At 40.8% G+C, this 13827-nt stretch overlaps 1 protein-coding gene across 14 annotated transcripts in view; it reads left to right on the forward strand.

The window, feature by feature from the left end:
• LOC129763200 (disks large 1 tumor suppressor protein) overlaps positions 1-13827 on the forward strand; it is a 43944-nt gene that overhangs the window by 26303 nt on the left and 3814 nt on the right. For all 14 annotated transcript variants that reach the window (XM_055762035.1, XM_055762036.1, XM_055762047.1 and 11 more), the window contains 3 exons: positions 3678-3824; positions 3892-4174; positions 4238-4329. In XM_055762035.1, the coding sequence (XP_055618010.1) occupies positions 3678-3824; positions 3892-4174; positions 4238-4329 (522 nt within the window). The remainder of the gene's footprint in view (positions 1-3677; positions 3825-3891; positions 4175-4237; positions 4330-13827) is intronic.

The raw sequence follows: 13827 nt of genomic DNA on the forward strand, positions 1-13827 counted from the left end.
TTTCTTAATTCAATGCATGTAAAAATTTGAACGAGAAATGCTAAAAATGAAAATTAATATCGGGTATTTATTACATTCGAGTAAATGTTCATTCTGGTGAATGTGCTTTGCTTTGTGAATCTGCTTTGATTTCCGCCGATTTCCGAACTTTGTTTTGATGGCATTGTAAAGCGAAAATATTTACTCAACAGACGCTGATGAATGTTATCAAAAAGTGTCTTACAAACGACCTTAGCAGTGGATACAAATATTTCCCATTACGCCTTTTGACATCCAACTTCTGGGACCAAGTTATCTCTGAGTCACTCAATTTTTTCCCCATAAGATTCGTCTTGAATAGCCTGAATTCGTTATCTAAGCCTTATCTATTACCTTGTTCAACGAATTGAGGAAATTGGCGCATCATGACCGCAGTTTTGATAATATAGAAATCACGACAAATAGATTTGAAGGTCAGCTTCCTAGCCGCATCGAATCCTTTTTCAGTTTCTTCTGCATCGATACCAACGTAAACATACTCAGGTTTTTGCAGAAATCGTTCACATCAAGGTCAGCATCAGCGAGTCGCTGCACATAGCTCTACAAACACAAGTTACCCAACATGATCAACAATAACATTCTTGTCTCAGTATAAAGTTCGCAAAACTGAGAACCTTCTGATTGAAAAGAGTAATTGACGCTACTGATGAGCGGTACAACGAAGTTAAGGAACAGCATAATCGGTTTAGTCACAGGATCGTTTAAATGAGTCAATATACGATTGGCGGATTGATTATGGTCATACCTCACTTGGAACGAAAAGAATAGTTTAAGCTCCTCAAATAGCTCAAGATTTCGTCTTACAACTGCCTCCAATGAAACCCATCTCGTTGCTTTGCGTTCAATATTTTCTTAAATCATGGTAGGTATGCACTGTAGTAAAATTAATATTTAAAATTGTATATGTGGCAACCCTGCTCGTGTTAGTGACCCATAGCACAAGCACTTCTGTGGTTACCCTACCACCTTCTGGAATGAACACCGGGTCTAACTTTTCACCGCTACCAGTCCAAACACTATAACGCTGGCCGCTAAGTTTGTGTTTTTAAATTCGTCGACCACCTGTAGAGCTGATGTATCGATCGGGTACGATACGGGTTCCTTTCATCGCATCTTGATTTGACTTGACACTTCCTCGCACCGTACGATCATTCATTCCAGCCTTCTTTACCATTCTTCTCATGGAACGCACGATATTCGGTGGAATTTTCGTCACCAAAACTCATTTTGCAGTCCACCGAGACACTTTTATCGTAACGTTTTGCGACTTTTACGCGCCAGAGATTAAACACGAGCCTACTCAAGTACGTCAGTTCAGCATGGTATGAAAAAACAAGATTAATTGCAAAAAAAAAAGATTAATTTTGTTTACAGGGTGTGACAAAAAATGCGTAAATGTTTAAACCTTAATATTGGGTTAATTTGTGTAACTAATACCTTGTTTCTGTTAATAGTGTATTTGTTTCATTTACTTTCAAATGCTGCTTCAGAACATCGGAATTGTTTTATTGCAAATTTGTTGAAATGTACGTGTTCAAAAAATCTCGGTCCAAAAAGTCTCCAAAGGGTCCGAAGTAGCGGAAGTGGAGATCCGCGGTATGCACGTACGGCAAACGTGATCAAAGAAGATAAACCTGTTCTCTGACGGAAAGTTGTTCAATATCTGTGTCCAACAGCCGCCAAGACCGGTTCATTTAATCGAAGAAATTTGAGAATCTGATTGGTGTCATGATGTTTGGCTTGGTGTCATCCAACGGTTCAAAAATGATGACTGATGGAAAACATGAAGTTTTGGTCCATAGATTTGAGTCAGTCCGACCCTTAACCCATTAATGAACAAGCTGTAAAAAATTAACGAAAGCCATTGGTCTAATTTTATTCATTGATATTACAGAAATCCCAATCTTCAAGAATTTTTTTTCCCGTTCATCAGTTTTCCGGAAAATGACAGAAAATCGCAAAATCGCTAAACAAAAATATTGGCCAAAACCTACATTTTTTATCCTGTAGGAGGTTCAATCTCATTGTTTTTTTCCTATATAACAATGTGTGTTCTTCTATCAAAGTATACTACACCCAAAGTTAATTTTCCCGATTTATTACATTCCGATTTATTACATTAAATGAGCTGAAAAATAACAGAAAATGTTCTACTCCTCAATACATGCTAGAGTCAATATGTGCTAGCGAAACAGGAGACACATTTAAATGAAAGCATGTGGAAGCTTTTCGTATACTTTGTCAAATACACGGCCCAGACAGAGAAATATATACTCTCGTTCATGTTATTCTTTAACCTCTTAGAAAACACTTTCCAACTTCATTTTCTGATGAGGTGTAATATTATCACGTTTCAATATAACAGCGCTGGCAGCTATATGGATAGCGTGGTCGTGCGAAATAGCTTTGCATTCCAGCCGGCCTTGGTTCGATCCCCATTGACGTCGTATGGACTTTTTTTTTGGCACAATACCAAATGAAATGAGAAAAGAAAATAGAAAGAGATGTCTGCTCGCATACATACAAACCATTTTTAAGCTTTTGAAAGAGCTCATTATTTGCGCATTTGACTCTCCAGCACACGAAATGGCATCATTTCTGCCAAAGATGAAATGTTTTCTGCCAACGTTAGTTTGGGTTTACGGAGATTCGAAGACTACGTTCGAAAGGCGTGTTCAAACTTCCGGCGTCGTCTTGAGCGAGCTACTGAAAACGCACGATACTGCCGATATCTACAAGTCGCTATAGAACAAATTGAATGATGCGCTGTTGCGGGAAACGTTTGATCACAAACTGGAGAGTCCGTCAAAGAAAACTGACGCAGTTGGACTCATCTAAACTTGTCCTATTCCTCTGTGTTCACCACTTATAGCGCCTTCTGATTAAAGCTTATTCAGATCGACGCATCATGACCTGAGTGGCACACGCTTTCGCAGTGCTGAAGAGGAGCGAGAAGATGTGGACGATTCGATTGCTTTGAAATAGTTATATTGTTTTATTGAACAGTTGCGTGAATGGTGGAAAAAGTTGTACAAAGTGGTGGAAAATATTTTCATTGAAATATATTGCTTTTTCTTAGTGTTTTCGGGTGGAAATAGGATCTAATAATACTCACCTTTTATCTTATTGTTTAGATTCAGCCAAATGACAGTCGAGTGATACAAACGCACATCGGAATATTTTTTGATATTTACTTCAGATTTTTTAGAATTTAATATAATTAGATTCGCCAAAGGCGAAAAAATATTAACGCTACATAGGGCCAATAAGCAATATTTTTTCATTTCAAACATTCTAACGTATTTTAGTAAACAAATAATTTGTTGTTCACAGTAAAAGCATAATTTTTGAGTGTTACTATGTTCTAGCATCGACTACCTGTTCTCATGTTCACGTTGTTTTTCAGTTCATTCGCCACTGATCCTATTAAACTGCTCAATCGTGTGCATACAATTTTGTATTATGAATAGTTCTCTATAGTTTAACTACTGCAGTCTCGAGTCCGTTTTGCACTTACACACTCCCCCTGTTGCGAATTAAACATTTGAGCAGTTTAAAATCAGTTAGACCACCGCCCATCAGAAGGGCGCGACGACGACGCTATCGTTTCTAATGATGCCAATTTGTTTTTATTCCAGCTGAGGAAAATATCCTCTCTTACGAGTCTGTCCAGCGCTTGCAGATCAGCTACACCCGACCGGTGATCATTTTGGGCCCCCTGAAGGATCGCATTAACGATGACCTCATCTCGGAGTATCCCAATAAGTTTGGTTCGTGCGTACCTCGTGAGTAGAAACAGCTTTCAGTGATCGAATATCTCAGAATTGTTTGCATTTTGAAACCTTCCACCAGACACAACACGACCGAAGCGCGACTACGAAGTGGACGGTCGCGATTACCACTTTGTGGCTTCGCGGGAGCAAATGGAGAAGGACATCCAGAACCATCTGTTCATCGAGGCGGGGCAGTACAATGACAACTTGTACGGAACATCGGTCGCTTCGGTGCGTGAGGTGGCCGAGAAGGGCAAACACTGCATCCTGGATGTGTCGGGCAATGCGATCAAGCGGTTGCAGGTAGCGCAGCTCTACCCGATTGCAATCTTCATCAAGCCAAAGTCGGTGGAGTCGGTTATGTGAGTAATGCTCATAGGACGTGAACTGGAATCGAAGTTAAAATTTGTAATTGAAACCCACAGGGAAATGAACAGACGGATGACTGAGGAGCAGGCCAAGAAGACTTACGAACGGGCACTCAAGATGGAGCACGAGTTTGGCGAATACTTCACAGGTATGGCATATACGAAAATTTCGATGCTTGTTCTGTTCTTTTCTAGTTTTTCAAAAGTTTGATTGCTGTCTAGAAAACTCTTCAATAATGCAAAAATTACTTCTGATTGCAATGATTACAAAAACTGTCTAACAGAATATAACAAAGAAATTCGTAAATCTATGAGAAGGAATTTGAAGTTCACCCGTGTACCGGTAGAACGTTAACCTGTTGTAGCAAGGCTTCATAAAGCTCTTTGAAGGAATCATATCAATGGGCTTGGTAGTCTGAAAAACTGAAAATGGTCAATATACAACCGATTTCCAGAGAACATTTAGTATCATGATGGATACGCACTTTCCAAGCTCAACCTAAATGACTTCTGAACACGCATAGGTCTACAACACAGCTCAATTCTGTCCAATCATAGACGAGCATGGAACTAAAGGAATGGCTAGAGCGATATTTACGAGGTCAAGTGTTGAATGGTCATGGCTACATTCCTAGTAAATGGTGAGAAATTCGGGTTATTTATTCACACAGCTGGTAAACGAGACAGGACGACTCCCAAAGCGTATAGACTAATTAGTCTATCAAATCTTTCAGTCTGTCAACTTGAAAATGATGGAAATGATCATTGATCTCTATATTGAATCATCATATTTGAACAGGAAACCATTGAACAAATTGCCTTCCAAGCAAATAAATCAACTGAAACAGTGTTTCACTTACAGCTTTTCTTGATATTGAGAGAGTATTTGACAATGCATCCCATAATTCTATAAATAAAGCTATGGAAAAATGTGGTTTTGACATGTGTATCTCCAACTGGATACATGTTATGCTAACCCACCGGATAGTAACAGCTAAATCAGGAGGATCTACACGACAACGAAACCAAATAAAGCTGCCCTCAAGGAGGAGTTCTGTCTCCTTTGCTGTGGTCCCTAGTTGTCTTCTGATCTTCCTAATAACCTAGCTAATTCAGGATACCAAGTCATTTACTGATGACATAATCATTTTAGTGAAGGGTAAATGTGAGTATACTCGGTCAGTCTTTCTTTGTTCAGTTATCATTGTTCCTACTTTGCTATACTTTTTTCAAACTGCTTTCTATCATTAGGCGCGGTCAGGAAAATAGGAAATAGGAAATCCAAACAACATGTAACCGTTTGCTGGAACATGTGTTTGTCGTTTTATTCTCGCTAGCAGAGCTAGTCGTAAGTCTCAAAAGTAAACAAGGAAAGTTATTGTTCCGCGCGTCGGGTTATGCAACTATAAATAATCAACGGATCCTTGGCCTTCGTGAGATCCCTTGACATCCCTTCATGAGATTCCAGGCACGATACCGATTATGGGAATAACCGATGAAAATATCGTTCCAGGCCTTAGCATCAAGTTTCCTTCTTATCTCCAGCTGCAAATGAACAAAAATTCTGCTCCCGAAGACTACATTTGGCTTCCGTGACTCCCACAGATCATATGGAGTGACTCAATCGCAACCGTTGGATTTTTGTTCGTCATGAAAGCTGCTGTCTCTACAGCCTGCTCCCAGAATGGCTTATCAATACCAGAATCTGCTAACAGCTAACAACCGCAATAATCGTTACGCCATCCTTAGCAACTGCTATTACGATGGGCTTCTCCAAGCTATGTAGCTCACAGAACAGCTTTCGGTCCCGCACAAGATAATGTTGTTCCGGAATCGACAAACCATCTTGTCCGGTTTGATTCTTGCAATCCAATCCCATCAAGTACACGAATGAAACATATGTCTCCTCACTTATTCTATTCCGCGACATTGGCCTTCGAGTTCGGTCCCTTCTGACCGAATTGATTCTTCTTTTTCTCATCAGTTTGTGTCCTTCCTTATGACAACCAAAACATTTCACGGTTTCTTCTTCGTTTCACCGGAAAATGCAGCATCACTGTTTGATACGGATGACGATACGTGACAGTTCGTGCCTTTTCGTTTTGTCTCTTCGTCCAAGAGTCTACACCTTACGAACTATATAGACAAATTTTCTTCGGGTGCTGTCACCACCACGGCATACGAAGAACCTAGAGTCAGGAGGAGATGACAAATAACATCTAAATCATCCAATTGAGCACCGGTGGCACGATATTCTCGCAGTACTTTGTCAAATTTAAAAAAAAATGGGTGAGTTATACCTATGATATAACCGCAAGGTTGACGTGGGACTATGATTATATTCTCCGTTACAAGTAAATTTCATGACAGTCCTTTTACGTTTGGTATGATTCCTAGGACAAAATATATGAACGGAAGATTTATCAAACGATTATTTTATTTTACATTTCCCTCTGAAGTTTGCATCTCTCAAGTGTACGTATTTCTCAAACCGCAAATTTGCTGGATTTGATGAACTTCAGGCACTCAGTTTCGATTTTGACATGTACGTTAACATTTTGCCTAATCATCAAATGGTATGCGTAGAAATTCAGTGAGTAGAGGATATGAAGGCATATCCTTCAATGCTATCTTGAATAACCGAGCCAAAGCGTTGTGTTCGTAGCCGCTTTTGTAATCCGTGTTTGGAGAACGCTTTTTGGAGGGAAAAACAAAACATGCGGGTGCAGAAGTTCCCGGTTTACATGAATCAACAACTTCAACTTCTACTTTTTATACTACAGATACTTTAAACTTGAATGTTCATTTGCCTCTAGTGTCTGCACGATTTTCCCACGTTCCTAAGTTTAGAGGACCGTGTTAGGGAAACATATGCTAGACCGCACGAAGGCAAGTGAAAGTGCTCGCATTTTGCATTTATTTGCAAAGCCGATTTCCCCATCTTGCCTTGCCAATTTTCTCACGCTCCATGGATTTGAAATCTGTGTTAGGGAAACACATTTCAATCAGAACAAAAATACCCCCGATCTGCATTTATTTACCATGCCGATTTCCCCAAGGCTGCTTGGTTTTGATGGCTGTGTTGGGGAAACCGTAAATCGGGCCAATCAAAACGAGGCAGTCAGGGCGTTAAGATAACGCTTAACATTTTACAGATATTCAATTGTTTATCTAATGAAAAATAACATTTTATTGATTGCGATAGATGCGTAGAAATATTCCCTATCAATTGATGCAAACATCTTTCTGATCCAATAAGAAATGTTTGAGTTGTAAGCATTCGAAATCTTCCATTTTTTCCTGCATGTTCTGTGTTGAGGTTTTCATTTTACCCCCGGTTAGACGTAGTCTCACGTCAAAACTGAAAATTTCCAACCTCAAACCGCATCGACAACATTTGCCTCTTTAAATGCATCCTGCTAGCGATGCCTTGACGCTTAAAAACATGATGCAACGACTTTTTCTCCTGTATATACTTGAGCTGCAAGTCGGGATCAAAAAGTGGCCATAACAAACGGTCCGAATTTTCCTCCTGCATTTTTCCGAATTACTCCCGATAACTACTTTCGCAAAACGTTACCTGGGCCTACAACTTTAAAGGTTTCGGATGAGCCAGGAAGAAAATTAAAACACGCGATTTGAGTAGCAAACAATGAAACGTGTATTAACTGGTTATTGTTTATTATTGGAATGAATTAGAGATAGGCAAACCGTTCACGAACGGTACGAAAGAACTAGTTCGCCGAAAAGAGTGAACGAACGGTCGTTCTTTTTCAAAGAACGGTAGTTCTCCCCACGAACTGATTCCGAAAGAACGGTTTGTGAGTGAACTGTTTGAGAGTGAACTGATTGAGAGTGAACTGTTTGTGAACGAACTGTTTGTGAGTGAACTGTATGGGAAAGAACTGATTGGGAGTGAACTGTTTGAGAACGAACTGTTCGAGAACGAAGTGTTTGCGGGCAAATTGTTTGCGAACGAAAGAGTGCAGCTGAACTGATTTGCGCTGGACGGAATGGATAAATAGAACGAGAATGCTTGTAAGAAAAAAAGTCACAGGAGGTTGTGTCCGACACGACCGCATAGTTTACGTAGGATTACGTTAGGCTGTCTGTCGCATGCTGATTTTGAAAATGTTTGAAAAAATATATTGTTAAACTCTTTAATAATGATCTGTTGGCCCTGAAATCCTGTGTGACTTAAGAATGACAAACGAGTTCTCAATCGGACAAACTCTTTTCGAGTGACATTTGAGGGTTCCGCTCTTCCAAACTACGTTGCAATAGGTGCTCTTCGTTTACCTGTTCGGTTGTTTGTACCCCGGGTAATGAAATGCAACAAATGTATGCAACTCGGTCACACGGCCGCCTATTGTTGCAATAAACAACGTTGCGCAGATTGTGGAGAGAGTCATGATGGGACTTCTTGCGCAAAAGAGCGCAAGTGTCTTCATTGCGACGAGGCTCCACATGATCTTTCTCAATGCCTGGTGTACATACAACGAGGGGAAAAACTCAAGCGTTCCTTGAAGGAACGTTCCAAGCGGACTTATGCAGAAATGCTTAAGAGTTCCGCTTCAACGACTCAGGACAATCCCTACTCCATTCTGCAGAACGACGAGCCTGTTGCTGACGCTCCCAATACCGGAAGTTCCGGTACATCGCAGGGTGCCATTAGGAAAAGAAAAATTACTTCTTTTCCATCACTCCCCAGAAAGAAGACCGAAAGTTCCCAAGTTGGAATGAAACCTCGTATCGAATGTGCTGAGAATAGACCGAAGCAAGTACCTCCTGGTTTAAGCGGTTCTTCTACGCACCAGGGGTCCTCAGCACTTCCCGGAGCAGAGCCCAACACGTCTGTTCCTTTTTCGCGGTCGAGGCAACAGCCACAATCTGGCTTGCTTGCGCTTTCTGACCTGGTGGACAATATTTTAAATGCTTTAAATATAAATGACCCTCTTAAAAGCATAGTATTATGCATAGTATATAGCTTCCGATTGTGAGAACATTTTTGAAAGAAAAATGTGGTTTTTTAGCAGCGTTCATTTCCCTCGATGCCTGATTCAGTGCAAGAGGTCAAGGATTTGACCACTGTAATACAGTGGAATTGCAGAAGCATCATCCCTAAACTAGATCAATTTAAATTTTTAATTCATAGTTCTAACTGTGATGTATTTTCCCTCTGTGAAACATGGCTTTCTTCAGCCGACGAGCTGAATTTCCACGATTTCAACATTATTCGCCTCGATCGAAATGACTCGTTTGGTGGCGTACTATTGGGGATCAAAAAATGTCACTCCTTCTATAGAGTCACTCTCCCATCGATGATAGGCATTGAAGTTGTCGCTTGCCAGACACAAATCAATGGCAATGACCTCTGCATTGCCTCGATATATATTCCTCCTAGAACTATGGTTGGCCGCCATCAGTTTTTTGATATCATCGAAGCACTGCCGGAGCCGCGGCTAATCTTAGGTGACCTCAACTCCCATGGAACAGCATGGGGTTCACTCTACGATGACAACCGTGCCACTTTGATTTATGATCTGTGCGACAACTTCAAATTGACAGTTTTGAATACTGGGGAAGCAACTAGAATAGCCAACCCTCCTGCACGGGCAAGCATGCTAGACATATCACTTTGCTCTTCTTCGTTATCCCTGGATTGCACGTGGAAGGTAATCCAAGATCCCCACGGTAGTGACCACCTGCCAATAATTTTATCGATCGCCAATGAATCAGGTTCTAGTGAGTCAGTCGATATTGCGTATGACCTCACGAAAAATATTGACGGGAGAAAATTTGCAGAAATAATATCTGAAGCACTTGTTTCAATGCATGAACTTCCTCCACTCAAAAAGTATAATTTTATATCGAGTTTGATTTACGAAAGCGCACTTCAAGCTCAAGAGAAACGTGTTCCTGCTATCACTTTCCGACGTCGTCCTCCATCACTTTGGTGGGACAAGGAGTGTTCAAATGTCTACCTTGAAAAATAATCCGCTTTCAAAAAATTCCGGAAAACTGGACTAGTGGAATGGTTTCGAAAGTACCAAGCTCTAGAAGCCAAACTAAAAGTTCTGATTAAAGCAAAAAAAGCGTGGATATTGGCGAAAGTTCGTCAATGGTTTGTCAAGGGAGACCGCTATGAGCACTCTTTGGAATACGGCTAGGAGAATGGGTGGCTGGAACCATACAAATGAAAGTGAGGAATACTCTGACCGTTGGATTTTCAAATTTGCAAGAATGGTTTGTCCCGATTCCGTTCCTGCACAAAGCGTCGTACGCGACATTCCGCTCCAATGCGACCATGAGAATTTTTCGATGGTAGAATTCACAATTGCCTTCCTCTCATGTAACAATTCAGCTCCGGGGTCGGACAAGATTAAATTCAACTTGTTGAAGAATCTTCCAGACTTGGCGAAACAGCGTTTGCTGAACTTGTTCAACAAGTTTCTGGAGCTGAATATTGTCCCACATGATTGGAGGCAAGTGAGAGTGATAGCCATACGAAAACCCAACAAGCCGGCTTGCGATCACAACTCGTATAGGCCGATTGCAATGTTATCCTATATTCGTAAATTGTTAGAGAAAATGATTCTACTTCGATTGGACAAGTGGGTCGAAGCGAACAATTTGCTGTCAAATACGCAGTTTGGCTTCCGCCGAGGTAAAGGGACGAACAGTTGTCTCGCGCTGCTATCTTCTGAAATCGAAATCGCATTTGCTCGCAAAGAACAAATGGCTTCCGTTTTTCTCGATATCAAAGGGGCATTTGATTCAGTTTCCATGGAAATTCTCTCAGAGAAACTTCATAATCGTGGACTTTCACCAATTCTGAATAATTTCCTGTACAATTTACTGTCAGAAAAGCACATGTTTTTCAATCATGGCAGCTTGAAATCTTCTCGATATAGTTTTATGGGCCTACCACAAGGCTCCTGCCTAAGCCCCCTCTTGTACAGTTTTTACGTCAATGATATAGATGATTGTCTAACTAGAGATTGCACGTTGAGACAACTTGCAGACGATGGAGTTATTTCCATCACGGGTACTAATCCCGCCGTTCAGCAAAAATCCTTGCAAAATACCCTGAACAACCTGTTCACGTGGGCTCTCAAGCTGGGTATAGAATTCTCTACGGAGAAAACCGAAATGGTCGTTTTTTCTAGGAAGCACGAACCCGCCCAATTCCAGCTTCACCTATCCGGCAAAACGATCAAGCACTCGATGTTTTTCAAATACCTTGGAGTATATTTTGACTCTAAATGTACCTGGGGAATACACATTGCGTATTTGAAACAGAAATGCCAGCAAAGAATCAATTTTCTCCAAACAATAACCGGAACATGGTGGGGTGCCCATCCAGGAGACCTCATTCAGTTATACAAAACAACGATATTATCAGTGTTAGAATATGGCAGTTTTTGCTTCCGATCAGCTGCCAGGATTCATATTCTCAAGCTGGAGAGAATACAATATCGTTGCTTGCGTATAGCAATGAGGTGTTTGCATTCGACACATACGATAAGTCTCGAAGTTTTGGCAGGAGTACCCCCGCTTACTCTTCGGTTCACAGAATTATCCTACAGATTTCTCATCCGTTGCAAGATCATGAATCCATTGGTGATTGATAACTCCGAAAATCTACTCCAACTGATTCCTCAGTCAAGTTTTATGTCTTTATACCATGAGTACCTTACCCACGACGTGCACCCTTCACCAGGCATCTCCAACCAAGTTTGCTTCCCATACTTTTGCAATTCCTCTGTCAATTTTGATCTGTCCATGCGACAAAAAATCCATGGAATCCCAGATCATCTACGCTCAGATTCTATTCCGCCGATATTTTCGGCAGAATATGGGGGCATAGTTAGATCTGATAAAATGTTCTTTACTGACGGTTCATTCATAAACGGGTCCACTGGCTTCGGCATCTTCAATGAAAATTCCAGTGCCTCTTTCAAACTCAAAGATCCTTGTTCCGTGTATGTCGCTGAACTGGGTGCGATATACTACGCACTGGGGATCATTGAAACATTGCCCATCGACTACTATTTTATTTTTTCAGACAGTCTCAGCTCATTAGAGGCAATCCGCTCAATGCTCATCCGCTCATCTTATTTCCTAACAAGAATATGACAACTATTGAGTGTTTTGGTCGAAAAATTATTCAAGATTACCTTAGCATGGGTTCCCTCTCATTGCTCGATTCCGGGGAATGAGAAAGCGGACTCGCTAGCTAAGGTGGGCGCTTTAGAAGGCACTCTTTTTGAAAGACAAATAGCTTATAATTAATTTTTCCACATTCCTCGACAGTACACGCTCGTAAGTTGGCAGCGCATGTGGAGTGGAGATGAGTTCGGTCGTTGGTTACACACGATTATCCCTAAGATCTCGACGAGTGCATGGTTCAAGGGATTGAATGTAGGTCGTGATTTCATTCGCGTGATATCTCGGCTTATGTCCAATCACTACAACCTGAACGCGCATCTCTATCGCATTGGGCTCGCAGCATACAATCTTTGTGATTGTGGCGATGGCTACCACGACATCGAGCATGTTGTCTGGTCGTGTATCCGGTTGCATACTGCTCGCTCTCAGCGTGTTCGATCCAAACTTTTCCACAGCCACCCATGCGGCTGACACGCAAGGTCAACGAATGTGGCAATCTCAACCAAAGTAGCAGTTATGCTACTTAGGAGAGAGTGCAATTTCACAGAAAGATTCCGAGCTTCCTCTCTTGTGCCGCACCGTATGGTGTTGGTTGATTTGTAGAGCACTGTACACTAGAAACCTAGATGTTTGCCGATCTGAGCGTTGAACGAGAATAAGAAATCGAAAAATGCTACCGTCCTTTTATATCAGTTGGTATGTGAGAAATAGGCGCCCCCCACTCGCTCGACATGCAAATATTTGACTTATCGCGGAACGAAAGAAGCGAAGCAGGCGAAAAAGAAATGACGTCAATTTCGATCAATCAGTACCGTTTGGATAGGGGTTGAGATTTTTCAATTGTTCGATAGTTTATTACATGATATATATTATTTTATTCAAGGTGAAAAATTGTTATAGAGTGCCGCAATGTTTTGATGTAAAAATCTCACCAATCCGCCATGAAATGACTGAGCAATAAGCGTTTGAAATTGGACATTTTTCACGATGCGATTGATATTCGTTTTTCAATTTGTACCCCAATATGTTCCCGAAAGACGTAATCCTACGTCAATAAAACGATATTGTTATTTACGAGCAATATGCATGTAACCCAAGGTTTATTTTGTTGATGTATACTCAATTTTGGGTTAAAAATTAAATTAGATTTTCGTAGTTTTAAAGGCGAAGCTGTATATTTTCAATTTCATGTATTTTCTTCAATTCCGCGAAACATTCATATACTTCCTGATTATCAGAAAAAAATCTAGGGGAAGCTGGGGCGATTCAAGAATTAGGTAAACATAAAATCTCATAGTGAGGGCAAGTTGAGAAGAAAGTTTTTTCGTTGCTTTCAATCCATTGTTTGGCCTATTGCGTGTACGTGTTATCGTGATTGTTTATTGATTGTTAGTAGAAATAGTTGGTGAATTTTTCCTCTGAATGAAATATGATCTTACATGGAATCTGTGTGTTGTCCATACAGAAAATATGAA

Source organism: Toxorhynchites rutilus, chromosome 1, assembly GCF_029784135.1.
Source record: "Toxorhynchites rutilus septentrionalis strain SRP chromosome 1, ASM2978413v1, whole genome shotgun sequence".
Lineage (NCBI taxonomy): Eukaryota > Metazoa > Arthropoda > Insecta > Diptera > Culicidae > Toxorhynchites > Toxorhynchites rutilus.